Source organism: Paramormyrops kingsleyae, chromosome 10 (genome assembly GCF_048594095.1).
Source record: "Paramormyrops kingsleyae isolate MSU_618 chromosome 10, PKINGS_0.4, whole genome shotgun sequence".
NCBI lineage: Eukaryota > Metazoa > Chordata > Actinopteri > Osteoglossiformes > Mormyridae > Paramormyrops > Paramormyrops kingsleyae.
Genome location: NC_132806.1, coordinates 23283189 through 23306420, shown reverse-complemented (window position 1 = coordinate 23306420; position 23232 = coordinate 23283189). Strand labels below are relative to the sequence as shown.

General features: G+C 39.0%; 1 protein-coding gene across 1 annotated transcript in view; it reads left to right on the top strand.

Annotated features, from left to right (window-relative positions):
• Nucleotides 1-759: 759 nt before the first annotated feature.
• Nucleotides 760-23232, top strand: part of LOC111859802 (NALCN channel auxiliary factor 2) — a 63273-nt gene continuing 40800 nt past the window's right edge. Inside the window, exon 1 of the mRNA XM_023842808.2 lies at nucleotides 760-2163. Within this exon, the coding sequence (XP_023698576.1) occupies nucleotides 1447-2163 (717 nt within the window). The 5' untranslated portion in view covers nucleotides 760-1446. The remainder of the gene's footprint in view (nucleotides 2164-23232) is intronic.

Genomic DNA, 23232 nt, shown 5'->3' with positions numbered 1-23232 from the left:
ATAATATATTGGTCACATATAAGGCATTGTGATCTACCGGCACATAGTCATTTGGCAGAATCATTATGATCCAGTGGAGTCTAATATTAGAATATGCAGCTTTAGCATACTAACGCATAACGTTTGGCGTGGTAGGTGTGCATAAAACTGGTGTGATAATACGAGGACAGATCCAACTCAAGAAGCCAATTTAACGATTTCTGGCCAAGTGCAGCTAGAAACACAGTCCAGACCAAATGAAACCCTAACCCCAACGTGAAATATAGCAACTGCAAATGACTTTAAGATATTTATTATCATGTACACCCATACTATGTGTGTATATATTATCATATGGGTGCACGTAATATCACTTATCCTAGCATGCGTCATAATATTTTATACCCACACTCCATGTATTCTTGATATTTTCTATCCATGTCCATTTTTGTGTTGTATGTTCAATAGTCATGGTGCATTACTCTGACACAGTATATATAGCCTGTCTATTCGACTTAAGTTTTCCAGTTTAGAACGTCATACTACTTAGTGAGTCAAAATCATGATTACTAAAACAATGAATAACTTGTTCTTACAATATAGCCACCGCCTGGGCGCCTAGGTATTAAGGGGACACGCACATGGATCGCTAACAATTTGTATACCATAAATAACGTCATTTTTTTTTGTCTGTATACCATCTACGAGGTGATGCCGGTTAAAAAAAAAGGCAGCGATGCTGAACCCTTTTGGACAAGCTGAACATTGCAGAAGAAACGATTCAGTTCTGATCTGCATCAGGAGACATCTGTCGTTTCCAAAGTCTCCAAACAAACAGGGGTGCACCCGGCAAAATGATGAATGAAAGGGTAGATGGGGAATGAATGAATGCAGCGTGAATGGGTAAGGGAAATAGGGGGCACCGGGCTCGAGGAGGGAGGCGAGGCGAGAGCGCGCGTCCTCCCCCATCCTTCGCCTGTCCGCTCTTCCAATGTAATCAATTTCTCAAGGTGTTTCTCTGCAAAGCCGAAGATGGCGACAGACTGAAAGGGGTAGCGGAAAAGGGGAGAAAGTCAGGACGATGAGGAGCAAGTACAGCATTTTGAACCAGAAACGGAAGAAAAAATTATAGGGAACAAAACCGTGGTCAGAGATGACAATTTTAAAACTCGTTCTGCGTTAATGTAAGGCTGCTCATGAGGCTTCGGCGGTGCGGAGTGCCATTTCCAACCTGCTGTAATAATGGATGTATAGGAAAGATTTTTTTTCGGGATTTTTTTTTCTTAGCGATGGATTGTCCTGAAAAATAGAAGGCAGTGGTGGGCGAAGTGGATTGATATTTTATTTCAGCACAGAGGGAAATGCTGCCCATCACAATGCTGCAAAGAAGGTAGGTGACATTGTTTTTTGGGGGGGAAATTGGCGAGGAGAAAACAAACCGGGGATCGCTTTTGTCTCCCCTAAAATATGATCAAAGGTGTTTGGATGTATCGAAGACAAGATGATGCCCTGCTGAAAATTAGTTGTGCACCCGAGCAAAACGACAAACCCTGCGCCGATTCCGAAAGGGCACAGAAATGGCGAATGTCTTTGGCATCTCTTTTATTTTTCACTGTCCTCCTGTCTGATCACCTCTGGTTGTGTGCTGGGGTTAAGCTGAGGTCCAGGGATACAGGCGATCGCCAAGCCCAGAGCAATGCAACAGACGGGGACCACCTAGTAGGCAAGTGTGACATTTTTTTAAGCAATTCGACCAAACCTGCTGCTCCAAGTTCTCAATGCACTGATGCTCAAACTCATCAAAATTTGGAGTCAGCCTGCACGATACTACATTTACAGAAAGCAGAAGACAGCGGATCTTCATTTCCCAGCGCATCCTCTTTATCGTCACTGTTACTCCTGGCTTATTTTAGGAATTTCAGCCTTTCCTTTTGTGATTCCTACACGATCTCCGACCTACTTTTGGGGATGGAAAGCCCAGACAGTTTGAATTGCAGTCTCCAGAACCTGATATGGGATTTGGGTAAAAGCACTGGGGACGACATGGATGTCTGCAGCACCTGCATCCAGGCGTACATGAGGCTGGACCAACACGCTCAGGAAAAATATGAAGAGTTTGACCTCTTCTTTCTCAAGTATTTATCAGAGGATTATTCAGTCAAATCACGTACGGAGGACTGTAAGGTAAGATGCTGGCACTGTACTTGTTCGGTAGCCTAACAGCTGTTAGCTGCATGCGTTTTGGCAGGGTTTACTGAAACGAAAACAAAGTTAAAAAAAACCGTCCCGCAGTACAACCACGACGTGCTCTGCATCTACAAAATATGCGAGGTTATTTTCTTACGTATTACCTGCGGTTGCAACTTAAAGAAGCTGCTGGTGCTCCGAGCACTAGAGAGTAACGGACGATGAAAGTGCTGATGAATGTAACAGGATGAATTAGGTGTTTTGTATTGTCAAACAGTGGATCATTTCAAGAGGCTATGGTGAGTTGTAGGCCTCCTGATTTTCTAAACTTAATTTTTCAGTAGGATTAATTGAAGGTATACCTGAAAAAAAAAAAATCCACCTATTTCTTAATTAGTCTACACCTGTATCCAGGTTAGATTTTCTGAATTTGGTGAATGTGTACTCCTGTAAACACGTTTTATTTGGCCTTTCTTGACGTGATAATCGTCGTATTTAAATATATTTGTAAAAAGTCCTTGGATTGTTTTCTTTAGCCAAAGCACAGTGCCATTTAAGTCAACAATGCAAAGGTTTTGATGAGGACAGAAGCATTATTAAGGACAGTTCTGATTTGTGTTTATGAGAGATTGCTTTTGTTAAATTTGAATACGGTGTCATTCTCAGATCTTAGATCAAACAAAGTTGATCTGCGATCAAAGAACGAGAGGTTAGCACATCTCAAATCACAGTGTTTAGGAATTAAACCATAATTCCTGGCATTTCTTTAGACATATGTACGCAGTTCCTTATTTATGGATACTCTCACACATATCCCAAATCACAATGTCTTGCTGTGTACTCTCTAATAGCCCTAATGGATACGGTAGCTTGTCAGATACGCAGGTCTTCCAGGGAGGTGTACAGAAAAGATTTGCATTGTTGCTGGGCTTACAAATTTATTTGTATTTGGTCCACGTCTCTGCTCTGACATTTTGTTGCATGTTTGTCGGGCCTTGATGGTGTCACATTTCAGAAGTGCACTAGAGCCTGGCATGCCCATTGACGGTGGGTCTATAGCCTTCGCTAATGCTGCCTATAGGATGTCTGCAGTTAATTAACGAGCACGTGCTTCCGGGCTCGGGAAGAACCTGTGCTGCTCTGGTCGCCTGTTAATCACTGTCACGTTCTTGAAACCTTATAAGGTTGTTATTTTATAAAGAGTCATCATGCAACCATGGTAGTAGTCTAACTAAAAAGCGCTTGAATCCTATTAGCATAATGGTAGTCGAAAGAACGGTGTCTGCCACAGTTGTTGGTCCATAAACGTAGAGGAAGTAGTTTTTGGGATTAAACTAAAACAAGTAACTTTGAAACAAGTCATTGCTAAAATATTATTGCAATTTAAAAACACATGTCTCTCTTCTTTGCAAAAAATCACTGCTGTTATGTTGTATAATGTATCTTCTTACCTCCTACATTTTTTTATGCACCTGCCCCCACTGGTGTCTAATACAGGAATGTAAAAATGAGCTGCTTAAGGTATTGGGCCTACTACAGTGAATACCAATGTTCCCAGTATTCACTTTGAATGAAAGGAGAATACTGCATTTGTTGATCGTTGTTGAAGCGCGTTAAGTCTCTGTTTAAATGGTTTCCATTGAACTATCTTTCAAAACACAGCATGATATTCGAAACTGCACATATTGTAACAATATTGTTGAATATGTAAATTGTCTTTTTTTTCCCTGAAATAATGGAAAGGGTGACATCCTAAGTTATCGTACAGATCAAACCGGGTACAGAAATTAATTCTGATCACTAGCCTCTGTGACAGCCACAGCAGTCAACTGTTCATCTGGCCATGCAGTAATTATCCAAAATGTCATATATGCAAATCCCATATTGTTAATTAGGATCAAAGAACAGCTTGTGGGTGCAATGTAAAACAATCGGTTTGGACAAAGAAAAAAACAGTTCTACTAGTATAGTATATTCATAATCTCTTGTTTTATCATTATTATTATTATTATTATTATTATTATTATTATTGTTGTTGTTGTTGTCGTCATTTTTATTATTGGTATGGGAGAGTTTTGCAGTACAAAAAGGGCACTACAAAAGTAGTAATTTTTAGTCGTTTGTACAGTATTTGGATAGCAAAAGGAAATCCTGAAACTAATCTTGTCTGTGAAAGTAATGAAAATAAAGGGGTATCTGTAGAACCTGAAGGCTGGAATTGTTTTAGAATATAGATCCTTTTGCAAGCTCGTTATTCTCTTCATTATGTACATGTTAAGACTGTAGCTGTTTCTTTAACAACTCCACTCTAAGGACTGTCTTAGCTCTGCAAATGGACAGTTTCAAAAAACCCATAAATTGCTGTTAAGGTATTCCCACTTGTGGCACAAAAAGAATTTGCACAATTGTTATAAGACATACTGCAACGAGTCATACGAAAAGAAAGTTGCAAATGTGAAGTTTTGTGGTGTGCTGGAAGTTTTATAAAATAGTGGAGTTTTGGGAAATCATGTTATTTATAATTGATAAAAGTTCTGTGTTGTATACTATGTGGTTGCTTTAATGTTTGCTCTGGAAGAACAAAGGCAGCTTTCCACCCAGACATTATTGTGACATAATCATCATTTCTATGACTTTTGTAGCAGATGGCAAGTCTTTCAACTATTTGGTCAAAAACTAAATAAAACTTGGATTTAGTTCCAAAAAATCTGAAAATATAAAATGCGGATCATAGTTTAAAATTGCACGAATAACAGTAACATGAAAGTGCACTTTCCGGAGTTAAAAAAAGTGTATTCATCTTCGATAAACTTCTTTTTTATGTGTAACTAAAGCTATAATTGCCTTTTATCCATGGGGCTACTTTGTCATTTTGCAAAATGCAAAACATTTAAAATCAAACTGGCTAAAACATGAATTCATGAATATAATTTCATCTTACAATGACAACAGTATTAGAGGTAGACATTAGCAAAGAATATATTTCTTTTAATGTTAATGACCAGAAAATCAAACTGGAAAGGTATTCACTTTTTACCATTTCTGTTCCTCTCAATATCTTGGTAACATTCACATTTTCAGACCCTGCTGGATCTTATCTAGCCAACATTTGTATAAGTATATTTATGGAGAATAGGATCTTTTTTCTATTCTATTGCTAGTTTGTCAGCTTGTTTTTTCATGATGAAACATTTCTCCAATAACATTTTCTTCCATAAAATAAAATCCAAAATAAATTCATGCATTCATGATGAGGAATTATTAAATATATAATCCCATATCATTCTTGTATTATTCTAAATTGCACATGGTGAATTTGAAGACAGAGGGAGAGCGAGAGGGAGAGAAGGACAATTGAGCAACACATGTCTTACCTTTGAATGAAGTGTACAGTCAGTCTCCTGTTGGTACTGTAGGTTAAAGATGTAGAACACTGAAAACAGAGCAGCAAGCCCTCTCACAAAGGCTGATTAAAACACTAACTATAAAGTGTTAGGGAAGTTACTCACAAAAGTATTTCATTAAAGACAGAGGTGGAAAGTTGTAGATGCAGACCAAGGTTTTGTTTCACCCAACTGTTTGATTACCCTGTGACTCTTTATACTCAACTGGTTAGTTGACACAAAACCTTGGTCTGGATTTTTACTTCCTGGACCTGAACTTTCCACCTGTTTGTAATGGATTATTTTTGTGAGTAGCTTCCTCAACACTAACTGAAGATGACAAATTTCTCATCCATGATTGTACATTAATGTTAGTTTGATTAGCACCGATGTAGACATTCACTCCGAACGTGAAAGGAAAGACCTGAGCAGTTCAAGCAGCCTTATTGTGTCATTACCCAGCTGTCTGTGAGCTAACATCAGCCGTTAACGCTACTAACACTAACATTAATATAACTTTAGCGTCAAACAAACTGTACTGTAAGTTGTAGCGAGTTTCAGCAATGCTTGCTTGTTGGAAAACCTGCCAGTTGTACCTTTGGTGTCACTTTCAATATTTTCCAAACTTACATTTAGAAGTTTGCTTTAACTCTACTACAGTTAGTTTTTTAATGTAAGCGGCAACTATGTTTCCGATTTAGGTGAAAATGCACAGAAAACAGAGGAAAAACTCCCAAAGCACAATAATGCTTGTAGCCACAAATCAACCGATCAAACACCAATAAGACACCAATATGACTGACTTCTTTGTACTGTTCAGAAATCAGCCTTACCTACAAATTAACATTAAAATAGTTCATGTGACTGCTGTACTGACCAGTCCCAGCATGGCAAGTTAAGGCCGCCGCATGAGAGAGCTGCAAGCTATGTGTTACTGATCAGTCAGAGTTTGTTTAAAGGTAGACAGTAAACAAACATTGCCAGACAGGTAAAACGTATTTCATGATTTACCTTATCATTTGCTGCTGAAGTACAGCATTCAGATGGACAATCCTCGGAAATAAAGTCCAGTTGCCTTCAGCACTTTGTGTTCAGCGTGGCTTCCCTTCACTTCTGTACTTGCGAGGCCCCTCTGCAGATGATTCTAAAAGAACTGCAACGCCATTCACAGTACATTGCAGTATTTTATGGGAAACTGCAAGCTGCCCATAAATACTGCCCAGAATGCATTTCTTTCTATAGTATTGTAGCATTTTAATGGTAAACAGTGCGTTACTGTAACAATTTCACTGTTGTCTTACAGAATTTTGTTACAGTGTACACATGTGAATTACATTTTATATTCAATATATTAAACAGTTACATAATTATTGGTACTCACCGCCCTTAAGAGGACAGAAGGTTAAGAGGTGGATGGTGAATTATCTGTAACCATCGTGGTTATGCATGGCATAACTTGCGTGTATAAAGGTGAAAAAAAGCAGGTAGTGCAAGCCCTTCATAAACAACTTAATGCTGTTAAATACACATACAGTATATTAAATATACTTAGATTCTCAAAAGGCTCTGTGTTGAGGGAAAATAGGCATACTTAACGTTTATAGGTACACCTTTGAAGCAGAGTAATACAGCTGCTATGAAATGTCTGAGTGTGATTATATCCTGATAACAGCACTCATAGAACGCCTCTTGTCCAGTCATATTTCTTGGTTGGAACTAACTGTTGTGTTAATATATACATCCTGTCTATATTAAATACACTTAGAAATAAAACTACCAGCAGTGTGCTTCAAAACACCCAAGGCAACTACAATAAGATATATAAAAAGCAATAACCACTGAATAAATCATTTAAAATAGGCGTGTGAAGAGTGTGAGGACTGTCAGCCATAGTCAGTAGAGTGCACGGTAAATTAAGTTATGTTGGCAAGTCATGAAGGGATTTGAAGATAAGCTATGAAATGTTTTAGTAGAGGACAGTAGTGTTCCAGCCTTTCTGGATACAACAAGGGAATGTTATTTGGTTACAGCTTTAACATTACGGAAATGTGACTATATCTCTCTCCCACCGTCTTGGGCAAAAGCTGAAAGTAAATCAACAAGTAATTGTGCCCAGAATTCTGTCGTGGAACTTGGGCAATGTGCAGCAAAAAACGCAGCAAAAAAAGGGCACTAAATTTCTGAGACTTCCTGTTGTCTGTCTATATAATTTTTCAAATTTTGAAAGCATAAGGTAGATAATTAACCAGATTGGGACATTATGATTTGGGGACCTGTTCATCATGGAAGCACGAACTGTTCCACTGCCAGTGTGTCCTGAGAAAGATTGAAACATTCTCTTTTGCTCGTTACACTGCGGGGCTCGGAATATACTGGAATGAATGTCAAAACGCAGAATCAGCTACAATGCTTAATGAATGTCTAAAAGTAAAGCCACAGATGTTATGGATTCAATACATTTTGAAGTAAGCAAAGGGTATTCCTGTTGGTAGTGCTCATTTGACAGACAAATAAGGGAATATGCATTGAATTTAAAGTATTTTCATTCTTCTATATAGTTTTTAGTATATGTTATCCAATGAGATAATATTATGTCTCCTGCAGATTTTAGTGTTTCAAATTTTTTCTTCCTTTAAGTGAAAGTTGCTGATGTACTATTCACAAAGGTAAAAGTATGGTTTTATGGGCCTTTTAATAGTATGAGCTTGGTGTTTACATTTTGTGTCCCCAGTCTTGCATGATTACAGTGGGCTGTGGTGGCTTGATGGTTAGGGAAGCACACTTATAATTGAAAGATTGCAGGTTCAAGTCCCCGACCAGCAAGGCACCACTGAGGTCCCCTGAGCAAGGTACCGCCCCCGGGCGCTGAATTAGCTGCCCCCTGCTATGTCATGAACGTCACATATGGGTCAAATACAGAGGACACATTTCATTATTGCGCACTGTGTGGTACGTGTGTTGACACTGATCACTAAATTCTAATTAACAAACACATATATTCTGGCCTTATTAATATGTGGCATGTTCACATACACCTTAATACAACAATTCAGCTCTGGACTCTGTCACCTAAGCTGCTGGCTCATGCCTTTTTCATCTTTCACCTCAACTTCTACACCTCTATCCAATTTGGGCGTCTGACCTCTGTCAAATTGTTCCAAATTGTTCAGAACTCATTCAGCTGTATGTTTAAACACCCTAAATGGTCACATGTCCCTCCCATCCTGGTCTCCCTCGTTTAGTGCTCATAATGTACAGTGACTGGTTTGCCTAATGTGAATGGATAAAAATGGCCTTTAGCAACTATTTCCATATCATATTTTTTTAAACCAAACAATTCTATGTCATCAGCTTACCGCTCATAAATCATGTAGCACAAAAAGGCATAAAATTATATCTACATTTTTTGGGCTAGTCAGAATTCATTTTGAGCTACCAAAATCGGAAGAGTGTCTGCCAAGATATACCAAAGATTTAGAAATTCTGCAAGCCCTGAATAAATAAATCTACTCTTTCTAATTGATGCACATTTATTTTCAGCTTTTGTTTGTTGCTCTAACTCAAAGACAATTAATCTGAGTTAAAATTTCTGCCTGTCAGCTTCATGTGGTAAGTTACAGTATCAACACTTTGAAAATCTCCCTGTTGCTATTAAACCAGTGATGGTTTATCCATAGTATTCATTGAGAAGAAAATTGTAATATTTTTGCCCCCAACAAAACATTCTTTGTGTCTCTGCAACAGACAATGAAACAGAAGAAAATGAACATTGGAAAAACAACAGTTGTCACTTTTGATTAACTTGTGATATGTCTTCCTTGTTTGCTCTCTGTCTGTCTATTAATGGAATGAAGATGACCCTCGTTTCGGTTGAAGACTGACAGATAAGCGATGACAGATAGGGCTAGATTTTGTGCCTGTATTCATTATTTATGAGCCTAGGAAGAGTAGCGAGAATGAGTGGTCATCGGTTCAACTTCTAACTGCTTATCCTTGTCACGGTCACCTGGAGCCGATCCCAGGCAGCGTGGGGAACCAGGCTGGGATGCTCTTCCATTCCAGGGCATATGCACACACTCTGTGGCCAATTTAGAGACACCAATTAACCTGTGTGTCTTTATAGTGTGGGGGGACACCCAAACAATACAGAGAGAGCATGCGGTAATGCTTTACATTAACTGCACCTTCATAATGCATCCATAGAACATTCAGTGCACCTTCATAATGCATTCATGATGCATTCATAGAACTTTCAGTGCACCTTCATAACACATTCATTATGCATTCTTAGAACATTCATAAGAAGCATGTCATTATGACATACCTTAATGTCCTAAAATTCCTTAACCCTGTTATTAATATAAATTAATAACAGACATTATAATTGTATAATCATATTGTTTGTTATTAATATATACATATTAAAGCTGTCATATCTTGTTCATTGGAATTGTTTTTTGGAGTTAGGCCCCAGAGTTTCAGTTTGTACCATGTTTTTCTGTGTTGGTTATACAGTATTACTATATTATATAACGTTATTTCAGTTTCTATTTAACTATTCGCATATGAGTACATAACCTTGTACTGAATATTTTGTATATACTGAGCCCATTCTTTAGATCAGATGAGGTATATCAGGTGTGTGGCTTCATATTTTTAAAATACCCAGTGTTCATTAAAGTGTATGATATTGGGAAAAAATCAAAATATTTTAAAATTTTGAGATTAAAAACTGTGATATTTATAAAACAAAAGAGGAGCTGAAAATTTACCTTAAATAAACTATAACCAAACAGAACTTGCATATGTTATTATCTGCCAATAGAGTATGTGAAATAGGTTGGCGGTGTTGCTGTGAGTCGTGCGAATGTTTAGAGAAAATTATTGATGGTTCCAACTGCCATGACTATCACGGTCCTTGCAATGCGACAGTTGCATTTGAATAATATCGATATTAGTAATTACATCTCACAGGTCTTGTAGCTATCACTCTATGCAGTTCGGCGGTTGGAGCATGATGTGATATGATTCACCAAAATCTGAGATCCTACCATCCATTTTCCATAACTGCTTGTCCAGCAGAGGGTCCTCTGATGCACTGGGGACATTCACAGAACACCCTGGATGTGATGCCAGCCAATCACAGGACAGACATTTGTTTTTAATGTTGACACCACATATGGAAGACAAATAAGTACCTATATGTGTCATATATGTAAATATATGTATAACCAATTTTAAAAATATTTGAATACATGTAAAATATATTGTAGATATATATTTAACATATATGTTTAATAAATATATATTTTTTTCCATATGGAGAGGTACTGTGTGGGTCTGTGAGGTTTTCCTCAGGGTAGTCTGGTTTTCTCTTGTAATACAAAAAAAAAAAAAACACGATGTTAGGTGAATTAATGTCTCTAAATTACGATGGACCAGCATCTCATTCGGGATGTCTCCTGCCTCATTCCCAGTGCTTCCTGGAATTGGCTCCAGCCTTGCCGTGTCCCTGTTCTGGATAGGCACTTATGGGAAAATTCATGGACCGATGAATGCATTTCGTCATGTGCTGATGGTTTATTAAGGATGAACCATTACCTGCCAGATGTGCTTGACTAGGGCGAGTTGTCATGACATTGATGAGTCATTGTTTTGGGACTGGACTGTAAGTCTTTCTTATGTCTGAAAGAAGCCTGCTATGATTTAACGGTGTTTTCAAGCTAATTACAGAAACTGGATCATGCAAAACCTTTGCTTCTGGAAATAAAAGTAATTGCCCTAATTATTTGGTCTGGTTTCACAGGAATTCTTAATTTTATGCTTAAATGAAAACTGAACACTTTCCTTTAGTTTGCAGATTAAATGTGCATCTTTCATCGTCTCTTAGGTATTTCCCCATTCTGCGCACGTCAGTATTCCTTGGTAACCTTGCACAAATCAGATATACTGTAAGAAAGATTCAGCCAGCATATACAACAAAGTCCTGTCAAGCCGCTCTCCCTTCTCTGTGCTTATATCACCGACCGGTACAGGAATACACCTTTCAGTGTCCAAACGCAAAAAACAAAACAAAACAAAAAAAAAACTGTTATCAGACAACTCCAAACTTCCCCACGTTTTATTTCACCATTTTACTCAGTCAAATAATTTGTCTTCTGAGCAACAGCCAAGAACAAAAGAGGTGTATTTCAGAAGCGGAGCAAGGGAGGTAGAAACCAAACAATAGAAAACAACATGAATAATACAACGGAATAAAGCAGAAAAGTCTAACTTTTATAGGTAGCGTGTTCCGTAGGGTCTCTAGGATGCGATTTAACGGAGAGGAAGGCAATTCCGAAATACTGCCCAAACCATATCCTGACACGTCTTAGCTTTAGGGCAAAAGTACATCTTTCGGAGGCTGTGAGTGACATTTTGATGATGGATAAAGGTAAAACTCCTAAGGATGTCCTGCTGCCTTACGGTTCGAGTGAAACCCGTCTGGAATATAAATTATTCAGCAATGAAGCTGCTTTCGGCTTACCCAGAGGTTATGTATACTATAATGAAAAAAGTGACAAAACTCATCAATGTTTCGTACACATACCTGTAACTGTACCAATGCATATGTTGGGATGTTTTACATTTTGCACTTACATTATCAGAAAAGAATTTTGAAGAAAAATGGACGTTTCTTTTTTTCTGCCCCTCTTGAAATTAAGCATGATTTAGGCGGAAAAAATAACTGCCATATTGTTGTTCATCAAAACAGCCTCTTCTTGCTCTTATCGTCTACATCATACACCATTTGACGCCAGTGCTTATTAAAATATTTGGATTATAGACACGCTGTGAGCCTCGTAGATCATATTAGGGACTATATACTGTAGCAGTGTGTTTGTGTTTAGGGCTGCAACAAATGACTATTTTGATAGTCGCATAATCTATTGATAATTGAAACGAATAATCCATTAGTTGGATGAATCACCCAATTACTAAACGACTCTTATTTGGTTTCAACCACAACTTGGCTTGAGGTTGTATCATGCATTTGCTAACAATCAAGATAATAAAGCTGAATACTTACTTACTTATACTGAATGTTCCTGTTAATACAAAAGATAAATAAAACATCCAATATCCATTTGTCCTGTTAAAATTTAAAACAAAGGATAAGCAATGTAGTAGCAATTAAATATACCAAAACCACATCAGTTTTCCCCAAATCAAGTAAACCAAACCATCCATCTAAATTTTAACAGTAAGGATAGAATGTGCATTCTGTGCCTTGTGCATTCTGCTGTCTGTCTACACTCTATTGCAACTAATTTATACAATTGTAGTTCTGTATTGGAATCGAGTAAAGTCAGCGTGAGAGGCTGTGTAGGGCAAAGTTACTGAAACACTTGCACGAACACATGCTGAACTGGTCCACACCACTGAAACACTCATACACATACACTTACCACTTTCACTTTGTATTAGCTAGATACTGTATACATGACATCAGTATAACGGCTATCCATGCGTGAGAGACTCCTAGAACGTCCGGGAGAGGTTGGATGTCTCGTTGACAATGTCCATGTCATTATTTGCATGACCCAAGACTTAAAACGTACGATAATGTTAAACACGTTTGATTTTATCGAAACATCAAGACGCTAGAAAGACTGCCTTAAGACAGCTGATTTGACCACCATACACCTAACAATTGAGATGATGGGGGTGCACTTCAACTCCAGCAAAACTCTCATGATTTTTTCCGACAATGGGTATTTTTCTGCAACAGTGAAATCGCTTGAAAAGTCGTTAGGTGTAAGGTTGGCATTATCTAACTCAATTAACAATTCAACATTTCAAAATGGAAAATGTTACAGTTCATAACATGAAGTAGAAGAGCTTTTAATATTAACATTAGCCATCTTGCTAGCTAGCATAACTGATTTACCGAGATGAGTCCTCTTAATCCAATGAACTGACGTGCTTCCTCTTCAGAAGCTCAAGCATTGATGATGTGCTCCCATGTCAGCTAAGGTCAGCTTTACAAATTGTGCAACTGCCGACTTTTTTTTTTGGATTTTAGTGTGAAATGCTCCCACACTTTTGAAGCTGCCATATCTTGCCTTGATTAACTTCTCTCTAGTGGGCGGTAATATCAAAAAATTTTGAGAAACACACTTGATGATGTCATCAATTAATTGACTATTAAATTAGCTGGCAACTAATTTGGTCATCAATTTTAGTCAGCTAAGTCAATTAATTGTTGCACCTCTATTTGTGTTATGTCGCGTAATGGATGTGTTTCGAGTGCCTTGACCATCTGACACCAGTCTGAAAAGGGGGGGGGGATTCTTCTGGGGAATACAGATTCTAGTGAGAGCCGTCCGCGTCCTGGGTTTCATGGAAATATTAGCAACAGTGCGGCATGTAAAAGCAGAGTGAGCGCTGATACTCTGCAGCTAATGCCAGGGAAAGGACCTCGGCCTGGAGAAGCCTCCCACATGGTGGCTGGGCGGGGGGGGGGGGGCGGCGGCAGTCATGGGAGGTTCTCTTTATGGTCAAAACTGGTGAAACTGTCAAAAAACTGCCAGGCCAACGGAGGTTCAATATTATGGGTGTTTTCAGCTTCTGAATTGGACCAGGGCTTTAAGTATATAGCTGCTTTGACAACTAATGGATTTGTGAAGATACAGGTTAGACATTATTACCATAAAGAGGCTAATTGTAAAAAAGTCTTTGGTATGTTTCATTATATTCAACTCACATTAATATTCAGCTCACTTTTTAACTTATTTAAATACCTTTTCCTTCTAACAAACATAAGAATAGGTGATTTGTTTCCATGTATATACTGTATATATGTGTTACATGTATTGGGGGACTGAGCTCTGAGATGGAGACCTATTCCTGCGAGACTCCCAGAATCACTTCAAATACATGGACCTGATTCCGGGCTGTTATTATATTAGCAATCATGAGGCATTAATACAAACTGAAGTATCACCTTACTGCTTGTGCGTGAGCTTTTGCAATTAAGGCAGTGCATTTTAAACGTAGCAGCACGATGCATGAAAATAGTTCACTTTACGCTGTCGCATGACAGTCTCCACGTAAACGATGATGGGGACCATGGCAATGATGCCAAGCCGGGCATCTATGTGATTTTTCTTGGATGGAGCACAAAAGGAACTGTGGCAGAATAAAAAGGCGGCATACTGGAACAGGCACAGAACTAAGGCAATTATTTTGCCAACTGGCTAGGAGACCATGAACCATGATTGGCCAATTAAGCGCAAGACCCACCTCCTAGGGGAAAATGAATGATGACAGCATTTTTGTATTCAATATGAAAAAAAATCTTTGGATGTAGCCTAACACAGTTACTGTTTCAGTTTCAAAATATATAAGTAGTTTATATATATATATATATAAGTATGTATACATACAATTTTACTTTAATCCTTGCTTAAATGATCTTAGGTCATTTTTCTCACATTGTTTTTTTTAAGTCTGGGTTTCCCTGCTGAGACTGCTGCCCCTGTGACCCGACCTCGGATAAGCGGGAGAAAATGGATGGATGGATGGATGTTTTTTTTAACACAAAGAAATTATTCTTAGTAAATGCCTCAGTAGTTATGTTTGTACATTATGTGGTTATGTAGGTGTATCGTTGCACAGTGTACAGTATGTGATTAGTGATTAGACAGCTACCATATTACTAGCGATAGGAATAACGTAGGAGGTGACTTCCAAAAAATTATCGGAGCACTGCGGATCCTACAGTTACGCATTACCTATGGATACTGCTCCCTTAGGTAGCTTCAGTTCCACAAGGCATGGATGCTGTTGCTGGGCCTGGATTCCTAAGGACCCTTTACTTTTTTAACGTAGTGACCTTTGCCTTGTCATTGTGACCCATAGTTGTCTCCCTTGCGGTTTTAAGGAACATTCCCATTTTCTCCGCAGATGTTGCCAAATGTCAGCCATCTCAGCCTAATGTGTTAAACGTTAACTCTGCTGTAATTCCAGATGGGCAAGCAACAGAGTGATGCAGTAAAGTGTTACCCCAAGCAGCTCTGAAGTCTGTGATGCATGCTGGGACACTCATTAAATGCTATAGAGGCATCAAGGAAGTGGAGTTAGTGCTGACTTTACCCACAAACAAAATCAATGGCTAAAAGGGACTTTGCCAGCCACAAAGCAGTTTTAATGGTGATGCATGATCACTGCATTATGTAGGATGGTGGGAAACAGATGATAGCCATATAATTTGTACTAGAAGCAATAAAGTTGTTCGCAATGTGCTTGTGAAGACACATCAATTTGTAGAAGAGGTTTTACTTCAGTAAATTCATCATAACAACATAACTTAGATGTGGTGCATTGTACATACTAAGAAACCAGACTGCTTTTTAATATTAGGTGCAAACCATTGTGTTGATTTCATCTTTTATATTATACCATGATAAGAATGACAGGATTTGTTGTAATAACCCCTTTTTGCATAAACACAATCGTTGTTCTTGAAAATAATGTAAATTATTTTGTAATGAGGAAGCCAGGTTATTGTTTTAACAATGCATTGTTTCGTGCAATTACATAATGTATTTATGAGAATGGGTGGAATGCATCTGATGTAACACGTAATGTTTAAATGTGTAAATTGCGATTTTTATTGATTGAATGAACAGCTTTGCAAGTGAAGGTTTATAAACCTGCAAAATTGTTCAGTATGGATAAGGAGTACGGTGAGAGCTTGGGGAGAGGTGCGGTGATGCACTGCCTTCTGAATACAGACTCCCTTCTGCTGATACTGTCAGAGGTGTGCATTATGGTATGGATGACTGCTGTGTAAGAGAGACCTGCATAGCATAAATATAACATAAAGATATCTCATTCATGAGAACCGACAGTGAACTCTCCTGCAGAAGTGGTATCCTGGAAATATTTTACGTTAAATAAGGCGAATTTAGGAGTTGTGGAAAACAACCCCTTTTGCAAAACATAGTGAATGAATGGCACTGTGAATTACAGTAGCTAATATGGAAAATAAATGTAAAAAGTTTTACATGGTAGATTTGTAATATGTGTCTGCTTCTTCCAAATGAGATGTTTAATGAGGCACATTTTTTAACGAGATCTGCCTTGGGCCAACGGCTCCCCCCTTCGCGTCTGCTTTGAGGACTGTGATACACAATTGAGACACAAACCAACGCCATCTTCCATTTCTGGGTCATTCCCTAATAGGTTTAACTTGGCTGGCTAGCTGACACATTCTCAGTTCACTTGTGAATTCTCTTGAAGTATGACAACTTTTCCCTGTGAAATAAACCTTGAGTGCAGTTTTTTTTTTGGTCAAAAACATGGAGCTATATTGGCCTTGCCAATAAAATCTTATTTTTTCGCAGTTAAGTGCAGTAAAGCCTAACTAACAGATATCACCAGAAAGACATTTTCTCTGAGGAAGTTACACTAGCAAACAAAATAAATATTTTTCTTTTCATGTGTCTTATGTGTGTCATTCATGACTTCTCCTTCCTTCTAAAGCGTAGCTGGAAATTGAATAACATTGGTTGCTTATTTATTTTTCTTTTCCAAAAATATGAATCATTGGCAATATATGCATTTCCTTATTTCCACTAGCTTAAACCTTGCACACCTGCTTTTATTCCATGCGGATTGAGTAGAGTGATTTTGACATAATTGATATAATCGAGTGATTTAACGTCAGCCACATGGCTAAATTAATTAATAAATGAGAGAGGATGTAAGGTGATTGTGAGGTGCCTCGGCTTGGTGGAAAGAACCTCACCTCAATCCATTTTCCGGAAACCTGGGCCATAATGGACTGGGGGCTATTTGACTGAAGTAATTGTTATGTGTTCACAAAGGTGCTATTGATCAAAGTCAAAAGTGGGTGGCGTTGGCTTTGGGCTTGGGAGACATATTAGAATGGTTTTACCGTGACACTCCCTCGTGAACTGGGACTGCAGATGCCCCCGCTGATTCATTTATTATCAGCCAGATGCTGTATATCCAGCCTTCTTAGTGAAGGAATCTACTTAAGAGATGCCATAATTATTCAGTTGAGTTGCTATCTACTTTTTCTGACTTCTAGATTGACGCCATAATGGCAACATTTATAGTCAAATGAATAGCTTTGTTCACTCCACAAAAGCAAGACTATTGTGCTGTATAGAAAGCTACTGAAGGTAAATAAAGGGCACCCCCACATTGAATCAATTTGAATCTATTTCATTTATATGAACGTGCATGTTTCATAGCATATCTATGTACATGGTCTGAAGTGTTTGCTAAAAATCTGTATATATATTTTTTAGAGTCATTGTCACTATTATTAATAGAAGGAGTGTTTCTAGAACCATCTTTCAAGAAACATGATGATGATTAGGATGAAAATTATTATGATACAGATTTCATGTTACAAAGCTTGTTTGAATTTGTGGGGGGTTTTTCCTTTTGTGAGGTCCCCCGGCTTGTAAAATATATAAATGTGGTTAATCCAAGGATGGGGCATTGGACTCAGATAATGAATGCGATACAGAGATTTAATTATGCCATTTGATGGATGGCTTACCATTGATGATGGAACTGGATAGCCACACAGCTGATTAGCCCTGTTTGGACAGCTCTTCCTCTCTCTGTTGGAGAGTCCAGTAGACAGAATGGGAATCTGATGGTGATGCTTTTAACCATCAAAATTATAGTATGCTTTTATGTTGATGGTGCTTGCCTATGCCTGTCCATTTTTTAAAAACATATTTTCAATCGATATGCAGTCGATCATTTCAAGCCACCCATTAAATAACCGAATTTATGACAGCATGTATGATGAGTGTATTGCAATTTTTATCAGCTTGCTGGTTTCTGAAGGTGAGCAGGAGGATTAGAGAACCATTAGATAGGAAACTGACGGACACCTATAATACGATGACGATGGATTACCCAAAATGGTCACTCAAACACTTACTAAATTGTCCTCCTTACCAAAACAGATCAAATCTGTATTTGTGACCCGATGATGTGCTTCAAAAGCATTTCAGCTCTTATTGTTCTGATTTGTTTTGGAAATATTAATCATTTGTCACACGTAGGTAAACTAGGAAGCCAACAAGTATATTACTTACTTTCTCTTTCTCTGGCAATTGGTGCAATAAATCCATAATTAAACAGCAAAGTTATTGAAAGTGAACAAAGTTATGGTTGTTCATGCTGAAAACATTTAAATTAACCAACAGACCATATAATAATAGTATACATGTCTGAAATTAGCTTGCAGAAATAGGTTCAGTAAAGGTTCATATAATGTTTAAATTGCACATCAAGCAGTCATTCCTGTGTTGTAATTAGGCTTCATTTTCTAGAATGTCTTTAATTTGGACCCGCTTCAGAAAAGATGCAGTGCCAGAAAAGCTGTTTTCCAGTAGGCTGTAAATATCTAAACTGTGCTGGATGTCCTTACTTCCGAAATGATCTACAGTTTCAAGCTAGATATGAGAGCAAGGTGGCATCTTCTAAATCCACTATGCAACGTAGCGTTCGCCATTTGTAATGATAATGATGTTGCTGTTTGGCATACTCAATTCTGGATGGTTCAGAGACGGATCAGCGGTGGTCTGAATGCTGAAGGAGGGGAGAGAGGTAAACTGCAAGCCGTAGCCCACGTTTGGCAAACCGTACACCTCACGGAGCATGACACACACGGCTTTCTGCTGTACCTCAGCTGTCAGCCAGCTAATTGAAGCAATTATTTGGATAGAAAACCCCGTCACCTGTTGTGTAGGCCGTCCGTCACTCACTAATTAAAATGTATTTTCTAGAACCTGCCGGACCTCGGCTCTTCAGGACCGGCATTAGCCGCTGTGGATTTTGCCTGTTGGGATTTTCTGATTTTTGAAAGAAGACCCCCCCCCCACTCATTCTTTACTCAAAATTTAGTGTGGAAAAGGTTTTATTTTTGTAAACTTCTACTGTCTGCACGGAGAATTGCTGAGACTTGGTGCATCTAAACACACATTTGATATGCAGGAAAGTGTGTGATATTTGTTATTAAGATTTTTAAAACTGGATTTGTTTTATCTTATTCTGTAATTTCTGATGCAATAGTACAAGACTCACATTATCTTTATGTCACATTATTTGTAGATGGTTTAGATTCATGTGCAAATAAATAAATGCTATTGCCTTCAGATGTTAACTTACATTTTTAACTGCAAACAGGGCTGTAAGGACAAAAGACGCATTAGGAATGAGAGAAGGATGTTTAGTCTAAGCTGCTCAGCTGGATAGCTACTATGATAACTCTGAATCCATTAAGGGCAATTAGTATTCGTGACATGTCTCCGTTTATATGGACCACCCTGAAGGCTGCAATATGTTTGGGCAACTCACAGCGAGCCGGAGCAAGGGTGACCCCTTGTCATTCGGTCACTGTTTGCGAGATGATAGTCTAGTCTTCCTCACAAATGACCATTTCAAACTGCCCCAATCCCTTGGTGTACAGTATATGTCTGCGAGAGATATATTGTGATTAGAAAGCAGTCTGGAAAAATCTTGTGCTTTGGCACCAGAATGGTTCAGACGCAAGTCCAGCCCGAGAACCAAATATAAACAAAATCGAATTACGTGAAGGAGAAAATCCCAGATTACAAGCAGCACATTGCAGGAAGGCTTCTGTGTAACCATGATGTGCCAAAACCAGGAAGCTGTGGACTGGAGCATTTCCTGACTCCATTACACATCCATTTGCCTCTATGATGTGCAAGCTATTTTAAGAACATGCAATTAATGAGCAGCCTGCTGATAACATTAAACCATAAAAAAATAAAAACCTGCAGTCATGAATTGACCAAATCTGTATATTTCACAAAAATAGCATGGTGACACTTCTAATGATGTGAAAGGTGTGGCATCTCATATGGCCACGGCTGGTGGTTCTCTTGTGAATCGTCTGTCATGCATCTCATCTCGGCCTGGTTGTGTACAGTAAGTATCGCTTTCAGCTCTGCTGGAATTTACCAACCCTTTGAATGCTGCATACTCAAAATTTTCCTCCCCAGACTTGGGTCTGGAACGTCTAGAGAGGACTGTGTATGCTTGAAATAGCACATTTCAAGCCAAACTATAATTTTGCACTTATTGTTTGCAGTGTAATATTTACAGGCTGAGATTAGGACAGTGTTTCAGAAGCTTCCCGCATGTCACGCCAAAGGTAGCCTTCCCCGCGACTCATTCATTTGCAGCTGCAGTTTACGTAGAGACGCACAAGGCCTCTCGCTTCCTGTGCGTTGCCGTGGAAACCATGTCAGCCCCCCCGATCGCTGCCAGCCGCTCGGTAATACAATGCAAGCGGAGCGGCAGAAGCACATTTTGATAATCTGTTTAAAATCCTATCAGGAGAAGAGTGGGGCCAGCAGGCTTGACAAAGGCAAACAACGCTAAAGCAATGACCCCCCCGCCCCCCCCCCCACCCAAGACTACGCTCTGCCCTCCTCCTTTTTACCTTAGATTTAGCTTTTGCATTCCTGTAAGGGCAACAAACCACCAGTGTGAATAATAATGATTTAGCTAATGATTTTGAAGCCTTGCTGTCATAAATCCAAGGCACGCCTACATTTTGCTTGAATATCCCGTAACACATCTGCTCCCCAAACCAGGGCTGCCCCGCGAGAAGCGCTTAGACAGAGACGGGGGGAGCTCCAATGGGCAGCCACTCGAAGCGTAATGATACTGCGTGTGTGCACTGCTCTCCGTCTCCGGGGGGAATCTCTCAGTGCGCTCATCAAGTGTTATTGTGACACATAATCCAATCCACTGTCCCGGTGTCATTTAGGGGAGTTAGGGTTCTTAGTGTACGGCCTGCCATTCTGTGTTGTCCATTAGTCTGGTGTCCTGAGCTGAACTGTTGGGCAAATAATGGCGGGCAGAACTGATACAAGTTTCCAGCCGTAATGTTAAAGTGAAATCCTGGAGTTTATTCAATTACTTTTGCTTCTTATAATTCCTGCATTATCGTAACTAAATATTTTGATTGATTTTATTAATATTATTATTTTGAGTTCAAGCTAGTCCATTCATATTTACATTGCCTGTTAAATAGACAATGCTTTGGAAGGAACAATGCGTTTAGAACAAAGGCGATGCTTTCTTGTTGTTTCAAAACAAGATATAGTATAAAGGATCTTGTTTGCCTGCACCTTGTACAGAGGCAACTTCAGCTTTCAGTTTATGAGGTTTACATCTAATTATTTGACAGATGCCTTTCAGCTAATCGGCCTGTGGGTTGGTGTATGTATTGTGTGCCTTAAACAGTAGACAGATGTCACCAATGCAAGTGCCGAGTGATTAGACAACCCAACCCCCCCTCTCCCACCCCCGCAAGTATAAAATTAGGAAATGGAAAAGAAGGATGAATGAGAAATGAACTGCTATATGAAAGGTTTGCGATTGTGTTGACTGTATCGCCCTCTGCCTAATCCTGAAAGCATGCAAGCGCAGGATTCTTTCTGTAGCTACTATGACATGGTAACTAACAAACCGAAGGGAAAGAAAACAAATCTCAATTCATGGTTTATGGAGGGATAAACTCGATGTCTGACCCGCTCAGTGTGTTTGTGCAACATCAGTAAAAGTCGTTTCAGAAGGCCTTGCCCCTCCAGCTGACACCTACAGGGTGAGTCACTGCAGGCACGTCTCTGACTCTGAGAACGATACAATGGAGATGCTGAAGAATACACAGCACCGAGAGACCCGGTGCGAGCCGGCTGTCCCTGCAGCCTTTGGTTGTAATGAGGATGACCTTCTTTGGGTCGATGCTCCGGAAACAGCTTCGAAAGAGGGCAGCGATAATGAAGAAACTTCCTGTGGGCACCAACTTCTGTAACACCAGGAAAGAGTTCTATTCTTAGATTACGCAGAATCTAGGACCACGTCTAAATAAAACAAACCTCAGATAAAACAAAACTCTAACAACAGAAATGTTGCGTATGTGCCGAGTTCAGCAAGGGAGGGGTTGGGACTTCACTTCTTTAACCAATCATAGTCTTCATTGTATAACATCAACACATTAATTAAAACCATTGTTTTCTGTGAAGCGGCAAGGTGCACAGATTTGTAAAGTAACCTTTATTGTGTATGCCTTTTATTAAGGGACATGTCATAAATACAAAACATAGGGACATGCTTACCTGCGGAGGTTGTACAGCACAATGTAAGGGTGTGTGTTTATTTCATGATAACAATAATAATAATAATAATAATAATAATAAAATGGCTTAAACTGGCACACACCACCCCGAGCTTGACAGCTGGAAGCCTTGAGTTTGAAAATGACAAAAAAATGGACCCAATGTGGTGATGTCATACAATGAACACTGTGATTGCTTAAATAAGTTAAATACAAGCCCCTCCCTTGTTCTCCCAGTGACACTTCGAATTCAGCAAAATCAGGATGTCCTAAACGCATACAAGGTATAAATTTGTTATTATGAAAGAAAAATTATAAATCAACCTCTCGAATAACTCTAGTTAAGCCACTTAGAATGAAACTCCGAACCACTCAGCTGGTGAGCAAAGTTCTCTCCTTTATTCCAGCAATCCAGCAAAGCACTTCAGTCACACTCTGGCACCAGGTACCCCGCGCAGAAAGACCAGCCAGTTGATAAACCGTAACACCCAATTC